Source organism: Martes martes, assembly GCF_963455335.1.
Source record: "Martes martes genome assembly, chromosome: 3".
Taxonomy (NCBI): domain Eukaryota; kingdom Metazoa; phylum Chordata; class Mammalia; order Carnivora; family Mustelidae; genus Martes; species Martes martes.
Genome location: NC_137890.1, coordinates 132,483,883 through 132,501,839, shown reverse-complemented (window position 1 = coordinate 132,501,839; position 17,957 = coordinate 132,483,883). Strand labels below are relative to the sequence as shown.

The window sequence follows — 17,957 nt, the reverse complement described above, 5'->3', positions numbered from 1 at the left end:
AAAAGATCAGATTCTACATTATGTTTTCTGAATTTCTCTTTTATTAATGCCAGGCTAATCATGTGTGTGTGTGTGTGTGTGTGTGTGTGTGTGTGTGTGTGTGTGTGTGTGTGTTTATTGTCATTCACAGAAATTGTATCTTTTTCCAGAAATTTTATGTTTAATCTAGAGTCATTACAACAAAGTCATGAATTCAGGAATCCAATCAGAGGCAGAAATTTGCCTTGAATGACATAGTGAAAAGGGCCAGACATGGAAGAAGATACCCTCACTCAGAGTACACAACACCTTTTGGTCTTTCTAGCACATCACATAAATGCTTGCTCTGGAATACAGTCCACTTATCTATGATATCTTTAGCTCTCAAGAGCCCTCAATAAGGGCTCTTGTTGATGTCATTTCATTGGATAACTGTTGATGGCTATCTATCTGGAAGCCATTCACTCAACAATTGTTCATTCATCAACTACAGTATTTCCTGCACCATGCTATTATACTTATCATAGTGATAAAGCTAGAAATAATAATAAGAGTAATAAAAATAATGATAAAGTCAGAGAGAATCTTTGTCCTTAAAGAGGTTACAGTTTATCAAGTAGACACAGTTAAAAGCAATGAGAAAACCAGCCTAGTGATTGAAGTGTCTTTCCATAAGACATAAAGAAACAATCAACCCAAAATACAATCAGGTAAAGTTATGGAAGTTTATTGAAAATGAAGAAATGATGAAGGTGTGGTGGAGAAAAAATAAATTCATGAGCAGTGACTCCCTCTGCATACTTAATCTCAACTACATTCTATAAAGGATCCAGCACTCTGTCTTACCTGATGGCTCCCTCTTCCCCAAGTAAATCAATCAACACCTTTGTTTCTTTGCAAATGCTTTTCTCTTACCATTGAATATCTCTTCTGCACAATCAATTTTTCTCCTATTGAGATTTCTCTATCCACTTTAAAATTTGAGATCTGGGTGAAACTTCTGTCTTCCATGAATATAACCCAATCATCCATATCAAAAATTAACTATTTCAGTTATAATACCATAACTCGAATTATTCCTTATTTCTTCACACACCAATTGTAGTTAATATAACTATAAGCTTCTTAAAGGAAGGTAATTTGCATTTTAGTTTGTGTATTTAATATAACATGTAAAAATTTGATCACGGGATTATCAAATATAATGAATGAGAAAATACAAACAAAAACATAGTGGTTCTTTTCAGTAATCCTCCCTCCCAGGGCTTCTGGGTGCCTCAGTCATTTAAGCATCTGACTCTTGGTTTTAGCTCATGTTAGTATCTCAAGGTCATGAGATCAAGCCCCAAGATGGGCTCCATGCTCAGAGGGGAGTCTGCTAGAGATTCTCTCTCTCTCCCTCTGCTCCTCTCTACCCTATGTGCATGCACACTCTCTCTCTCTGAAATAAACAAAGAAATCTTTAAAAAAAAAAAATTCCTCCCTCCCAAAGGAAAAAAAAAAAAGAAGAATGGAGAATAATGAATTGTCAACATATCTTCAGACTATGTACATGTATGATACCATGTGTAATTATACAGGCAGAATTAACACATCACAAAAAAGAACCAAATGCATTTTCAGCAATTTTTAAGAGTGTGTTTTTGGTGGCCTATTTTTAAATGAAGGCAGTACAGTTTTCTGCAAATTCACCTAGAAGAAAGGTGTGCAAGTGTTTCCTGAAAGAGATAATCAATTGTCATCCAGGGCATCTTGTCCTAAATAAAATCACAACAAGAGGTCCATGTGACATCCAGCCAAAAGGCACATGACATACATTTTAGACAGCACTGAGAGAGAAAATATAGTTTTAAACATGATCCTCAATTCAAAAGGCTGCTTCATGGCCCAACCTGAGTATAGCAGGGATGCATTCATTTTATGGTGGTAGGTAGTTCGCCTAAGCAGTCCTTAAATGTCCTTAAATGTCCAGCAATTTATAATAACAAATTTATGTGCCACTTACAGTGTACCTCACAACCAGCCTGAAAATGAGATTATCATCATTTAATTTTATACCCCAAGAAGTAGAAAGAATGGTGTGGTTTGGGGTTCTTAGTTACAAAAAAACAGAAGCCACTTTACCAGGTAAAAGAGAAAGGAATTTATGGAAAGGCATTAGGTAGTTCCTGGAATCTCTGGGAGTCAAGACCCACATGTGGTTACTAACCAGCCAGAGCAGCTTGGCCATGAACCACACAGCCTGAATGGTGCTTGACAATTTTTTAGAGCTGTTTTAGGGGGCACAGCATTGCTTCCCCTGCCTCTACTCAAAACGATTATGTCCCACTTGGAGAATGGAAATTCTGTCACAGCCGTTCAAGAAACACCAGAGACTTTTATCACTCCATGTGCTTTCCAGTCAATCCAAATCACTGGAAAGCAGCTGCCATCTTTTGTTGCTCAGGCCGGAGGCATCTGATTGGTGGAAATAGGTCCTATGCCTTTATCGAAGTTGTAAAGGGACCTGGGAAATTTAGTTTGGGTTCAGCTCTTCTTTTCAAACTGGCCTATTTCCTGGAAGAAAGGTTAAGGGAGAATTGGACGAGAAATAGATTGGAATAGCTAAACTACCAAATCTGCCCTAAAAGGAGAATTGACTATAATCACCTAGGAAGGAAGTGGCAGAGCCTCAGATGCCAAGTCTTACACACTTCCCAAGATAAAATGACTGCTTCATATGGTAGAGACGAGTAGTTCATCTGACCTTCAAAGTTTAATTTAAATATCCCTTAAGATCGACTGTTTCCTTTTGACTTAGAGCTGTATGAGCTTCAAGCAACATTATTGGTAGGGTTTTCTAGATATCTTAATATTGTAAAAGAAGTAGCCTTGTGAATGGAGTTGAATCCTTCATCCTTTCCCGAGTTCTCATTAAAAACAATAACTATGCATTTACATTATGGCACTAAGGATCTCAGGGCCAAAAGACCCTTGAGCCCTGGTAAGATACACAGTAGCCAAGAGTTCATTTCCCCTACCTTCATGTTATTTTACGGAAGTAGGAAAAACAAAAATTTTAATATAACTGCATATAAAGGAAATGTAGGATATGGCATAGAGACACACACATTACAGTTTAACAGATTCGTGTTCATATCCAGGTTTGTTTGGGTTTTTTTAAAGATTTATTTGATTTAAAAAGAGAGCATGCTTGGGAGTGGGATGGCATGGGGTGGGGGATGGAGACATGGAGTGGGGAGAGACAGAGGGAGAGAGAGAGAGCGCAAAGCAGACTCCCCATTGAGAGACCCCACTCCCCACTCCCAGGACCCTAAGACCAGGACCTGAGCCAAAATCAAGAGTTCAAGGCTGAACCAACTAAGGCACCCAGGCACCCCCACATCCAGATTTAATCACTCACTAGCTGTGTGACACTGGGGCGAGTTTCTTACTGTTTGGGCCTATTTTCTCTTTTGTAAAATGGGAATAAGGATACCTATTTCTTATAATTGTTAGTAAGATTATGTAAATTATAAAGAACATTATAAGTGTGAGTAGAGGCAGAGAAGCAATGATGTATCCTCTAAAAATACAAATTATATGTGCAAATAGTTATTTGTAAGGCATTTTATATAGTCCTAACAAATAGTATTGATTAAATAGAAATTATTGCTTAAAATATTACTTCAAAATAATTAATATTACAATCTTGATTTAACAAATTTGAAAAATGAAATGCTATACTAATCTACCCAGTCATAAAAATGCTTACACTTTTTTTTTAGGCAGCCCAGAATATTAATTTATTTCCTCTCCTCTCCCCTCAGCCCCATATCCTAGAAGTCAACTTTTTCCCAGAGAGCCTCCTGGAGGCCCTTTTCATGTCCTTGTTCCATAGGCTGTAGGCAAGGGGGTTCATCATGGGGATGGTTACACTTTTGACTGAACAGATATGCTAGAGAATAATGACAAGTGAGATTTTTCTCCCTCTAATTTCTGATGGTTTTACATTTGTATGGCTCATGTGTTTAAAAAAAAAGTCTATTTCCTTTCACAACTGACCTGTTTCCGATTATACTTAAATACCTTTTTCTAAATTCTATTTTTATAGAACTCAAACTATCTGATGGTTTTCAAATAATATAAGAAGGGAAAGGAAGAACAAATAGCTTGATGTCTCTTTAAAAAGTCACCTGTACCATCTGTCTAGGACTTACTAGAAAAATGACAATTAAAATGCGGTCTTAAAAATAACAACAACAACAAAAATAGCCTCAGAATTTCATGGAAACTCATCTCTAATAGGCCAAGTAAAAACATGCTTTGAATGGGACTTTACAACATTTTAACAGTTTCAGAAACAGCTTGACATCTCCAGTATAAAGAATAAAACTCCTACATGTGTCGGTGAACAAAAAGCACAAAATCATTTTTTACCTTTTGTTGTCATTAACAAAACCTGTCCTCTATGCCTGTTAAGTTTGTCTATGATACAAACTTACTAACTTAAGAAATTGGACTCAAACACATGTTTTGAAATCTATTTTCTCCAGGGAAAAGAAAAAACAGGAAGCAGAAGGAAAGCAAATATCTCTCTGCTCTGGTATAAACTTACATCTATACCCTGTCTGAGAGAGAGAACTGTACCCAAAATGGGAAGGGATGTGAAGTTCATCAGTCTCTGACCCACCTTTCTGGTGAACGCTCCTGGAAAGCTGACAGCAGAAGCCTTTCTCTAGAGAGCGAGTTCCCCCATGCTAACGAGATTGGCGGGAGGGCTGAGTCCTGGTGTGGAAAATGGGAAGAGCAGACAGAGGACGGGTGAAGAGGAAAAAGCACAAGACCACTAGAAATATGAGCAGGGAAACATGAGGAGTGCAGTAAGGAGGAATCCTAGGCAAGAGTTGGAAGAAGAGAGAGACTAAGTGTTTCAGGGAAGGTCTCATGGCTTTCCTCAAAATGGCGTCACTTGCCACATGGATAGATTGCAAGAGTTAAATAGGTGAGGAAATGGAGAAAAACATGAGAGAGCACATATTTAGGGGCTCTGGATATGAAATGGAAGAGAAAAATATGACAATAATTGAAAGCGATGCCAGGGTCAAGAGGTTTTTTTATTGTTATTCTCATCATTTTTTCTAAGCCCTTCCAGAGACAAAAGAGCCAATGGAAATGGAAAGACTGAAAATGTCAAATTCTACAGAGAAGAGCCCTTCGTCAAGTGGGTTGAAAAATCATGGACTGGTGCAGAATTTCTGATCAGTGAAAGTTAATGTGATTTTGAAACTAAGAGAAATGTTTAAGGAGGAAAATGTTTCCAGAGACTTCATGAGTGAACTGCAACGTGGCTCTTTTTCTGTTGACTGTCTATCCTGTGCTTTGTCCAGGAGACCAAATTGTCTCAGTCTCTTTGACAATGAGAACTTACCCCATAAAATTTAAAGGCTCAGGAGTAAGAATAAAGATGGCAGATGACTGTGGAGAGCTGATGCAGTGGGGAAGGAAGAGTGGTGAAGGGACACAGGAATTGAGAATTGAGAATTGAGCCTCAGAGACGTTGGGGGGAGATTAGTGTCTTGAGCCCTGCCCATGGAATCCAAGTGAGAGGAGTGGAGTGCAGCCTCACAGATTCAAGAGCTATGTACGGTGGGTTGTGGTGAAGAGCTGAAGGCGCCATTAGGATGAACACTGGCAGACTTGGTCTCTAACCATTGGGAAAATAAGAATCTTGAGCAAAAAGGAAGTTGTAAAAAGAAGGGAGTGTCTAGAGAGGGAGATCTCTAACCAAATAGCATCTGGTGGGGTGAAGCCGAGCATGAGTTTGGCCAATACCTTGTGGGGAGAAATGCTGGGAATTGAAAGAGGTAAGTACTGTGAAGACCCAAATGGATGACTGAGGATGAGAAGGGCCATCAAGGGCAGTATTTTTCACCTGACTGGCCAGTAGGTACTAATTTAAGAAAATAATGCACACAACCACAGATTTCAAAACAAAAGGGTGTGGTTAAAAAGCTGCTCTGCCAAACAGAACTCCTTGTCACCCAGGCTTTCCTTTGGGTGCATTTCTAGAGAAATTCACAAAGCCGTTCTAATGCTGAAAACTGCAAAGTCCCTTAGCTAAGTGATGAAGTGACCATATACCTTGTAATAGTAATTGTGGATAGGTTCGATTAGATAAGATAAGATAAATCTTGAGTTGGCTTTGTCTTAAATATCTCTAAAGTAATCATGGGATAGCCATTTCAGACTATACCTTAATGTACATAGAATGTTAATGATGACTGTGTAAACACTATGCAGAGGGCTATTTAAATCTGGTAGATTTTTGATATTCTAAAGTTACATTTGAAAAAAATCTAATTCTTCATCACATTAGTGCTACTAATAATCGTAACGTTTCCTCTAGCTTCCCCTTTCCACAGAAGTACAAGACCTCTTAATACACACATTATAAAATGAAATTGAATCTTATGCAAACAGTCAACTGCCAAGCTTTTTTTCCCTTTCTTGAGTATCAGCCAAGTAAGGAAACTGCTTTTGCCCCAGTTAGTCAAGATGCATTGGACTGATTGTTGCTCATGAAACATTTTTTAGGTGATCCTCTCTGGATTTGTCTCTTATTTATTATGTTTATATTAATAACAATAAGACTCTCCATTCATGTAGCAGTATTTAGCTTCTGGAGTATTTTCAAATACAGCATCTTATTTGCTCCATACGGTGATCCTGCAAAGTATGTCCAGATGTTACCATTTTCATTTTATAGACAGAGAGACAAAAGATGACAAAAGAGAAAGATGCTCAGATCCCAGAGCAGACGACCAGACATCCGAGAGTCGAATCCAGCTCTCGCAGTGCCAGAGGACTGACTACCTACAAGATAATTTCCATTGGCAGCAGCCACACAAAATTATTTTTGGCTACTATGTATTCTGAGAAACTGATATTGTTTAAAGGGGCATTTGAGTTAGAAAAGGAAAATAAGAATTGCAGGTTCTTTTGCATATGATGTTATCAGTTCCTTCATGTTACTAATATCATTCTTTGAAATATGACCTAAAATATTACCTCTGTGGAATGGGCTAAGAAATATCTCCTTAGACATTGTAAATTTTAGATAGCAAGACCCTAACATCATCCTGGTTTCCAGTAATATCCACTTATGTCGGCTTCCCCTCCCCAAAATAATGGGCCAAATGAATACTCATTTTTGGTATTGCAGAGCTCATCACTTTTAAATTCTCCCAGCTGCTGTTTATATGAGTAAGATGTCTTTCCTCTCATCCTCTTCCACATCTGTAATAAAACATCCTGGCGTCTCTTTCCCAGCAGAGAAGCCCGACCGAAGGCCCTACCACACTGCCAGGCTCCCGGGCTCCTGTGATTAAATAAGTGATGGCTCTGCCCATCTTTAAAAATGTGTCTCATCTAAGGCCATCAAGGCACCATATCCATCACTGCAAAGGAAGCCAAGCATTTATTTAAAATAATGAGACATCCTCATTTTCATTTTTCCCTGAGAGGACTGTAGCGATGTTTAAAAATTCTCTGAATTCTAGAACTAGGGCAACACATTGATTTGAAGAAAGCTATCATCTTCTCCTCTCATTTGAAGTGCACTTTTTCGGCAATGAAAAAGAGTGTAGCTTTCAGAATAGCAAGAGCCGTAAGCCCACACAAAGACGTCCTCACCCTGACCACTCCTCTTTCAAGTTGGCCCCGTCCTTCCGAGTGCAGGAACTTATAAAGACCTTTACAATACGTTTCAAGGTATATTGAACTGAAAGGAGAAAGGTTCAAATAATCTCTTCCCGATTTGAGAGGGAAATGCTTTCCACCGCCAAAAGATGATGAATATTACCTTTTGCTTTCTGCCACTTCCTTGTTGCAAATGATCTGTTGGGCAAGTTCAATTATGGGGAATCTGAAAGGAACCACAGTTAAATTTTTTTTTTAAAGGAACACATTTGCTCTTTGTCTCTCTGAGGCAGAGGAGTGAGAACGCTTACTCCGATGAGCATTCAGGGATTTCCACTTCTGTGGGCACAAGGCCTTCCACAGCCAAGGAGACTGACTTCAAAGAAAGGCTAGGAGAGAAAACCAGCCCTCCGTGATTTGGAGAGATAATAAGTTAGCAAGCTGTATAACATAATGGTTTATGAAATTCTTCCTTCAAGGACCATTATCTAGTGTTAATAGTGCTTTATTTCTTCCTCTCCTGTGCTTATTTAGAGCATAATTACGAGAGTGAGAGGAAGGGAGGGAGTTGGGGATTAAGATAACCATTCGCCAAATTAATGCAGCCGAGTAGAATCTCTTGGCCTTTGGGGCTCGTTTATCAATTAGTTCTGTTGCAGTCTGAGTTCTTGTATTTCCCCACAGAATGAAGATTCTTTGATTTCCCTCATACGCCAGCTCTGAGGAAAGTCGTTTGAGATCAAAACATTTTTCAGATAGGATCTCTTTTCCCCTCCCCAGTATCGTCATGTGCTACACGGCCAGCTTCTCATCCGTTTCAAGAGCTTTTCATAAACATGAGTAGTTATCCCTTTCTCTCCCTGCCTTCTCATGTCTTTCTTTCTTTTTTATTTTCTTTTTTTTTTTAATTTCTGTCTTCCTTTTATTCCTCTCTTTTAACTGGTTAAAACTGCGTTGATTTTTTCCAACGGGTTCCTCTTTTGGACCATGTTTTAAAGTTACTACATGGATTTTAATGTTCAAACCACTTTTGTAGTACCATATGGTCTCTGCATATTCAAAATTGTTACTAAATAATAGGAATGCTGGTAGTTTGAGGTGACGCTGGAGAATCATTCTTATTCTCCAGAAACCAGGTCAGTTTCTTGGGAATTGTTGATCCCAACCTTTTGGGAAAGATGCCAGCATCCTCGCTTCACTTTCCCAACTAATTATGGGATGATTTTTTCCTGTGTGGAAGGGGTACCTTAAAGGAAAGAGAAAGCAGCAGAAGCACAGGACTCTTGAGAACTCAGCCATGTTCTTTATGTGGTCTTATAAAAAAAAAAAAAAAGAACTAGCTTTTTCTTTAACCTAAAAATAAGCCAAATTTTGAGTCTCTTTACACATTCATGTTTCATTCTTCTTTGAATACTAATTACAAATTGTTCATCCTGTAAAAGTTAGTTTATCAAAACCCAAGACTTGACCTGCTCAAATCAAGAACATAAAATGTGAAGAAATGAAGTCTTGCGGAGCCAAATATTTCATTTTGTTGCTATCCAGGAAAGCAGATGTTATGGATGAATCTGCGTTTCCCCGCCAAAAAGACACATTGAAGTCCTAAACCCCAATACTTCAGAATGTAACCTTCTCTGGAAATAGGGTCTTTACAGAAGTAATCAAATTAAAATGAGACCATTAGGGTAGGCCCTGATCTAATGTGACTGGTGTCCTTATAAAAAGGGAAAACTGGGACACACAGACACCCACTGGGAACGGAAAATGCTGTGTAAAGACGGAGGCATAGATCTCGTCAGTGCATCTATGAGCCAAGAGTGCCAGAGATTGCCAGCAAATCACGAGAAGTTAGGAGAGAAATAGCTCTCAGAAGGAACCACCCCACCAACATCTCAGACTTCTAGCCTTCAGAATTGTGAAACAATGCAAGGAACAACAGGTGTTGGTGAGAATGTAGAGAAAGGGGAATCCTCTTGCACTGTTGATAGGAACGCAAGCTGATGCAGCCACTCTGGAAAACAGGAAGTTCTTCAAAAAGTTAAAAATAGAACTACCCTATGATCCAACAATTGCACTACTAAGTATTTACCCAAAGGATACAAAAATACAGATTTGAAGGGATACATGCACCCTGAGGCTTATAACAACATTGTCAACACTGCCAAACTGTGGAGAGAGCCCAAATGTCCATCAACAGATGAATGGATAAAGAAGATGTTATTCATATATATATTATTTATATATATATATAAAATATACACACACACAATGGAATATTACTTAGCCATAAAAAAGAATGAAACCTTGTCATTTGTCACGACATGGATGCAGCTAGAGTATATTATGCTAAGTGAAATAAGTCAGACAGAGAAAGACAAATACCATATGATGTCACCCATGTATGGAATTTAAGAAAGAAAACAGATGAACATATGGGAAAGGGGAAAGAATAAAAAGGGAAGAGGGAAACAAGCCATAAGAGACTCTTTTTTTTTTTTTTTAGATTTTGTTTATTTATTTGACAGACAGAGATCACAAGTAGGCAGAGAGGGAGGCAGAGAGAGGAAGGAAATCAGGCTCCCCACTGAGCAGAGAGCCCGATGTGGGGCTCGATCCCAGGACCCTGGGATCATGACCTGAGCCGAAGGCAGTGGCTTAACCCACTGAGCCACCCAGGCGCCCCCATAAGAGACTCTTAACAATAGAAAACAAACTGAGGCTTGATGAAGGGAGGTGGGTAGGGAATGCGCTAGATGGGTGAGGGGGATTAAGGAGGGCACTTGCTCTGATGAGAAGTGGGTGTTGTGTGTAAGTGAGCAATCACTGAATTCTACTCCAGAAACCAATTTTGCACTATCTGTTCACTGCCTAAAATTAATTTAAAAAAAGAATTATGAAACAATAAATCTACCCAATTTATGGGACTTCCGTATATCCACCTTAGCAAACTAATATGTATTAGCATAAGGTAAATGCAAGATGGTAGTAGAAGACACAAGCTCGATTCTACATCTCTAGAGGCTGAAGGCATTTGCAAGAGTGGGCAAAAAGGCCACCACTGGGAGACGTGAAGCCAAGAAGATCTAAAAGACAAGAGAGGAGCAGAGATCAAAAACCAAAAGGATGCTCCTAATGAAGGATTAATCCCAAAGAGCCAAGCAGAGAGCCAAAAAGTTAGTTAAAGATTCAATGACTAGACTGGAGATCATAAAGCTTTTTGTTCTCAGCTCAGATATCACCGTCTCAGAGAGTGACCAGTTCATCTAAAGTTGTTCCTCTCCCACCTCTATTCAGTCTTTATCCCATTGCCCAACGTATTTGCATCACTTACCGCTACCTGAACCTATTTTTGTATTCATTTATCATGCGTTTGTTTTCTGCCTACATTTCCTAGAAAGTAAGCCCCCATCTGTCTTTCCAGATTGTAGAACAAGGCCTGGCATCTCTAACAGGTGTTCAGTACGTCTCTGACGAACAAATGAAGTAGATTTGGAAATCCAAGGGAAATCAGAACTTAGGGTTATTCTTACACTCCTTGTGGCACCAGGGAATAGAAGGCGCCGAGCGGCCTTACCCGTTGGGTGCGGGGAAGCTGGAATGACGGCCACACCAACTCAGTGGCAACCGGGGCATAGGAAATCAGTACTGATTGTACTTGCCTGAACCATGACAGAGAAGGACATGAACTTGACACCCAAACTATGCACAGTTCGCCCAAGAGATTCAACCCACTTCCTCTGCGCTAATTTCTGGCCATGCAAGAGAAGAATTGGGGCACATTCAGGGACTTTTTAAAAAATAAATTACTCAAAATAACAGCTTATCCAATGTGATTTCTAGGGGAAACACGTGCTCCTTAAATTGAAAATTCTGCCCCATTAACTTCCTGAAAGGTGAAGGTGGCTAGCTACTGACGGGTTCTATGAATGAGGTAGTCTGTGATACAGCAAGGCCTCCAGGGAGGAAATCTTTCAAGTGTTAGAGAGGAATGTTTCCATTTGGAGGGATTTGTATTTAACGGATGACAAGTTAATGTGTCATCAGCGTCTGTAGTTGTAGTAGGGCTGCTAAAAGGAATGACAAATACACCATGTGCAACGTTGTATTTTAATACATTAGCGTGTCTGTTAAACGGGACTTTTTTAAGTTTCGTGAAACTGAAAGAACCCTCCAGAGGATTCTGCTTTGTGACATTTAGCTTCTTCCCTAGAACTTTTCAGCTGACATTTTCTTTGCTTTTTGGTGGGCTTTTGCTTTTGTTTTTTTCCAGGAAGAAAACAGAATTCTCTAGTAGGCAATCTGTACGGTGTATTCGCTAGACCAAAAAACTGACCACAATCCTGTGGATTTAGAAGAACCGATCAACATGGGTGCCCTGGACCCCAAATCATGAACTAATCAACTGACAAAATCCCATCATCACCATTAGAAGCCATCCTTTATATCATAGTACCAATTGCCTGTCCAGCAACAATTCCCCCAGAAGCTCGACTTAAGTATAAAATAAGGGCAGGATCAGTGATGATCGCTAATTGCTATGATGTTGTTGGCAATAATGTAGATGTTATTTTTGCTCTTGTTTTATACTTAAGGCCACAGAGGCACAGAAAGCCACATGGCAAGTTCAGATTGCTCAAGGAGTAAAGCATGGACATCTTGCCCAACACTAACTTCTTCAACCAACATACAAAAAATGATGCTTTAGAATTAAATGCAGCCTGCTGCTACTCTCTCTTCTCTTTACTTACATTGCTATTTCTGTTCCAGAGGCATGTATTTGTTCTTCTCTGGCCACCTGAGAAATCTATTTCGTTATAAGCAAACAGGATGCTTTCTAGCACCCCTTCCCGTAGGTATGCATTATCTTTGTCCGCTCTTCAGAGTCTAGGCTGGTTCTTTTTCCCATTTCAGATCCTCTGTTTTTATTGGTGATTGCTTGCATTTATTGGTGGCCAGGATGTAATAATAATACTGCGCTTACTTTTGTCCTCCTGTCTGAAAAGAGTCGGAAGAAAGAGTGATTCTTTCAGTGTGTGAGTGTGAATACATGCGTGTGTTTCAGGGCTTCAGAGAAAGGGAACTGAAACGTGTTTCTGAAGCCCTTCGACAGCTGCAGCTCCCCCCACCCTGCCCCCCGCACCCAGCTTTCATGTGCTCTTGGCAAGTCATCATTTTCTGATGATCAAGGATCCCCATAGAACTGGTGTCATGCAGTGTGTCACGAACCAGAATGAACTAGGCAATGTGTGGATGGCTGGGAAACAAGCAGCGTGCGTTGCCCCCTGCCACCCTGGGCTCACCCGTGCAAGACTTTGCCCATTTCCTAACGGGCCTTAGGAAGCTTGAGATGACTACGCACCTAGTCACTTGCTAGCTGTGTGATCTTGAGCAAGCTACTTAATATCTCTGAGTTTCCATTTTCTCAACTGTAAAATGGAGACGGTACATTTGGCGGTCTTACAACACTGTGAGCTCTATAAAATACAGGGCATGGAGTGCACAGCCCATAGCCCAGTATCTGGCTTTTTAAAATGAAACTTACAAAAAATAAATAAATAAAGTAGTAAAATAAAATAAGACCTGAAATAACAATGGAAGAAGTGCGATGTTCACTAGCTGTCTAAGAAAGAATGCTCATTCTTCTATGAAAGGTGTTCCTAAATACATAAACTTTATTCATGCTCTCACCTAGTTCTCTTACATTTCTCCCTCTTTTAGATCTTTCTAAATCTCCCAAGTACCTGTTATTTATGGAGTCCCTTCCTCCAGAAAATCACACAGAAGCGTGTCAAAGAAAACAAATTGTCACTTATTCCTCTGGGGCATAAAACTGTGGGGAAAAGAAATCCTTAATAAGGACAAATAAATTGCTGTTGAAACCAGTGGACATGTTTTACTCCTCGGTGATGGTAAAATCCTCCATTACATGCCTTTGATTGCAAAGATGGGTGATCAGCTCAGAACAGTTTCTGAGCACCACTCCCCACTCACCATCTACCCCCTGCTTATCTCGAGAGCCTGAAAGTTCACCATCACCACCCTCCTCCCCGGCACCCTCTCCTCCTCCCTTCCTCCATAACTGGCAGTCCAGGCACACCCCGTGCTTCTCGCTTCATGTCTTTGCATAGGTAGTTCCCTCTGCCTCAGATGTCTTTTCTTCATCCAGATAATTCGTACTTGTCCTTGAAGACTCAGCTTAGATAACTTTTGTACGGCGTCTTCCCCAAGGCAACTCGTCTCAGTCCAGGAAGGAGTACGATTCACATCTCAGTCTATGGGAATGGCACCCTGTGGAGATGTCGTGTGCAGTCTGCATGACTGGATCTGGTCCGCCCACACCCTGCCCACCAGCCCACCTCTCCTGTGTCCTCCCAAAGCCTCGCAAGGAAATTTTCTATCTCTCTGTTTTAATCATTTACAGGAAATCTTTCCTCCTGGACCTTGTGTTCCTCAAGGAGGAGTATGGGCTCTGCTTCCGTGTTTCCATTACCTCACAGGCCCCCATGTGAGTAGGGGCTCAAGAAAAGAACTTGAGAGATGCCCCTTCCAGTGTGTAATTTGGGTATAGCAGCTTAGGAATAGATAACTCACAGTTTAGTAGGAAAGTTCGAAAAGTGTCAAGGGCTCTAGGATGATAACAGCAGGCTTATAAGAAACAGAAACTAGCCTGGAACAATGACAGAGAAAGTCTGGTTTCTAGTGCTACCTTGAGACTCACTCACACCCCTTTGGCATTCAGAGCAAGCTGCTGTCTGTATGTTCCAAGTTGAGAAGCCCTTTTCTAAACTCTATTGCGGGCTTTTCCCTTCGTTTCACTTGCTATTTAAAGTTTTAAAGCTTGCCACACATCACGTCGTTTTTATCAGCTATGGCGCACCTTAGAGCGGACATTTCCTTCAGGAGCCAAAGATACTGGAGCTTCTATTTAGAGAGTACTTATTATGGGTCGGATGAAGGCCTGCCTATGCCTAGAGTCATGCTGCTTGAAGCCATTCTAATATTCATTTAGTTAGAACCGTAACCACACTGAGTTATTGCTGGTCTCGTATGGATCATATATTCACAGGCAGCTCTTGGCTTCAACGAGAGGATGTGTGTTATCTCTGCTATTGCCCATCATGTCTTTTCATTTCATTATGAATATTGTGCTTGGAAGCCTGATTTTCAATCTGCAATCCCAATTAAATTCTTTCAACACAGTCTGTCCATTTAAGTGCATAGTTTTCTCTGAAGTGGACTTTGTTGAAGTTGATATCCATGATCTCCCGTCTTTGTCTGCCAGGGCTACTGCGTTTTGCTCTAACTGGGAAGGAAGAGACAATTTTTAACATGAATGGACTTTGTAGCCTGGCATATATTTTTTACTGGCTATGAGAACACCTCAAGTTCTAGAAAGAATTAGAGTTCCGAAAGACAACTTTTTAATGTGAACCAATTAAAGCATTCTTTCCATCTTCATTGGATCTGCGGCCCCAAGCTCTATTGCGTCTCTTATTATACTCCTGCTGTGGTTACTGACAAGTGTAACTGTATAAAAAGGATTGAAAGGGGCCAGCATAATTTCACCAAAGGAACATCAGGGTGAATTGCTGAAAACCACTAACGTGATACCATTTAGATCAACTCCAAAATGAATGCTGCCAGCTGTCTGAAAGGACCCTTGGGTGATGGTATCCATGCCCAAGGGTAAATGTCTTCTTCATATGAAGCCTCCTAGGAAACTGAGAATTAGGGACTAACATTCATGAGAACCAAAGTTAGGAAAAAGTGAGGAAAAGTAAGGAATTAATTGTAAGTCAGAGCCCAGAGAGACCGTTTGAGCAGAGATTTTCCAGTGGTCATGCACACATTTTCAAATATAGAGCTTGAGAAACAGGAGGGATGTTAAGAACAGACTATGTCATCAGAGTCGAGCAAGCAAACGCTTAGAGCGCGGAAAAGAGATAGGAGGCCCTATGTGAGCCTCTCCTGCTTGAAAGAAGACTTCAGTGTCAGAAGATATTTAACAGCAAAGAGGTCCTTTTGTGAAGAAGCGAAAGTCTTTTTTAATTAGTAATGTTCAGTGTACTTCATGTTCCTCTGGAGTTTGTAATCTAATACTTATTAATTGGGTATGGATAAACATAAATAACCTTTATCCAGTGAAGGAAAGGGAGAATGGTCATGTCAGGAAGTTTTCAGTAGTGGTGGAAATGAATGATTACGTTTACGATTTGAGTTATCATGGGTAATTCTAACACCCTTATTATGTTTATTTGAGGATGTAAAGTGACTAAATAAATCTGAACGACAACTGTACTTTATTGATTTTGCAGAGTTAAGAGGAAGATTTATGCATCATGGAACCTTCTACCAGATTTGGAAGAAAGTAAAGGGAGAGCAGAGATGCCAGACCGCCACTAAGACCCATGGACAATCCCACACTCACACTTCTCTATCGAACTTTAGGATTTATTGGTAATATGCTGCCTTTGCAAGAAGAAAACAAACTGATGCCAAGAAGGCATATTCTTCCATATTTGGAATAGACGTGCTCTCAAGACAATGGCTTCAAAGGTCTCCTGTCTCTACGTTTTGACAGTTGTGTGCTGGGCCAGCGCCCTCTGGTATCTGAGTATAACACGTCCCACTTCTTCCTACACTGGCTCCAAGCCATTCAGCCACCTAACAGTTGCCAGGAAAAACTTCACCTTTGGCAACATAAGAACTCGACCTATAAACCCACATTCTTTTGAATTTCTTATAAACGAGCCCAACAAATGTGAGAAAAACATTCCTTTCCTTGTTATCCTCATCAGCACCACCCACAAAGAATTTGACGCCCGCCAGGCAATCCGAGAGACGTGGGGGGATGAGAACAACTTCAAAGGGATCAAGATAGCCACTCTCTTCCTCCTGGGCAAGAACGCTGATCCTGTTCTGAATCAGATGGTGGAGCAAGAGAGCCAAATCTTCCACGACATCATCGTGGAAGACTTCATTGACTCCTACCATAACCTTACCCTCAAAACATTAATGGGAATGAGATGGGTGGCGACTTTTTGTTCAAAAGCCAAGTATGTCATGAAAACAGACAGTGACATTTTTGTAAACATGGACAACCTTATTTACAAACTCCTAAAACCCTCCACCAAGCCAAGAAGAAGGTATTTTACTGGCTATGTTATCAATGGTGGGCCAATCCGGGACGTCCGCAGTAAGTGGTACATGCCCAGGGATTTGTACCCTGACAGTAACTACCCACCGTTCTGTTCGGGGACTGGCTATATCTTTTCAGCTGATGTGGCTGAACTCATTTATAAGACCTCACTCCATACAAGGCTGCTTCACCTTGAAGATGTCTATGTGGGGCTGTGTCTTCGAAAACTGGGCATACATCCTTTCCAGAACAGTGGCTTCAATCACTGGAAAATGGCCTACAGTTTGTGTAGATATCGCCGCGTCATCACCGTGCATCAGATCTCTCCAGAAGAAATGCACAGAATCTGGAATGACATGTCAAGCAAGAAACATCTCAGATGTTAGGACTTTTACTGATGTAAATACAGTTCTTTTCTTTTTTAAGAAATGGGGCCTAGGGTGTTGGTGTTTTACTGGTGTCACCAGGGGAAATGAACCGGTGTAGGGGTTTTGTAAAAAGCTTTTTGCTTCCCTCTCCTAGTTTCTTTCGTGGATTGCCCATTTACAAATGTTAGGCTCTGGTCATAGAAACAATACATGAGTTAAAAGGGCCAGATTTCAGTCTCAGGTCCTGAGGCATTGCATTTGTCTCAAAAAGCAACATCCTAACGATGGCTAGAATTTACATACTGTGCATCTGAGATAAAAATCTAGTTCTGGGAAACCAAGACTCGCGGTAATGTCTTCATATCATCTCTGCAAAAATAAAAGTAAGTAACTCCTTTTCAGAAATAATACAGTCAGGAAGACACACCCGGTGTCATTATTAATACTGTGTGTGCTGTTACATTGAATTTTTACATCTCTTGCCATGTAATGTCTACAGTATTTGCCGTTCCACCAAGAAATGAACTTAGACCTGGCAGGGAGGTTGCAGCTAAATAAATGGAAATTTAAACTTGAAAATCAAATATTCTGTATGGTTGGAAGACAACTCTGCTTACTCATCCGAGGATTAAACCAGGTCATCGGGTAGAATGTATATAAAATGTTACTTAAAAAAATAAACAAGAATTTTTTTTTTTTTTTTTTTTGGTCCTTTGAAACAAACATTATCTGGTGCCTCCAAGGAGATTTTGCCAAATGTAATCTCACCTGCTTCCCTCCATACAGTGTTG

General features: G+C 40.3%; 1 protein-coding gene across 1 annotated transcript; it reads left to right on the top strand.

Annotated features, from left to right (window-relative positions):
• Positions 1-16,203: 16,203 nt before the first annotated feature.
• On the top strand, positions 16,204-17,184 carry B3GALT1 (beta-1,3-galactosyltransferase 1; the record flags this gene model as incomplete). Its single annotated transcript, XM_080798474.1, has 1 exon — positions 16,204-17,184. The coding sequence occupies one exon, from the start codon at positions 16,204-16,206 to the stop codon at positions 17,182-17,184; it is 981 nt and encodes a 326-aa protein (XP_080654600.1).
• Positions 17,185-17,957: the final 773 nt, after the last annotated feature.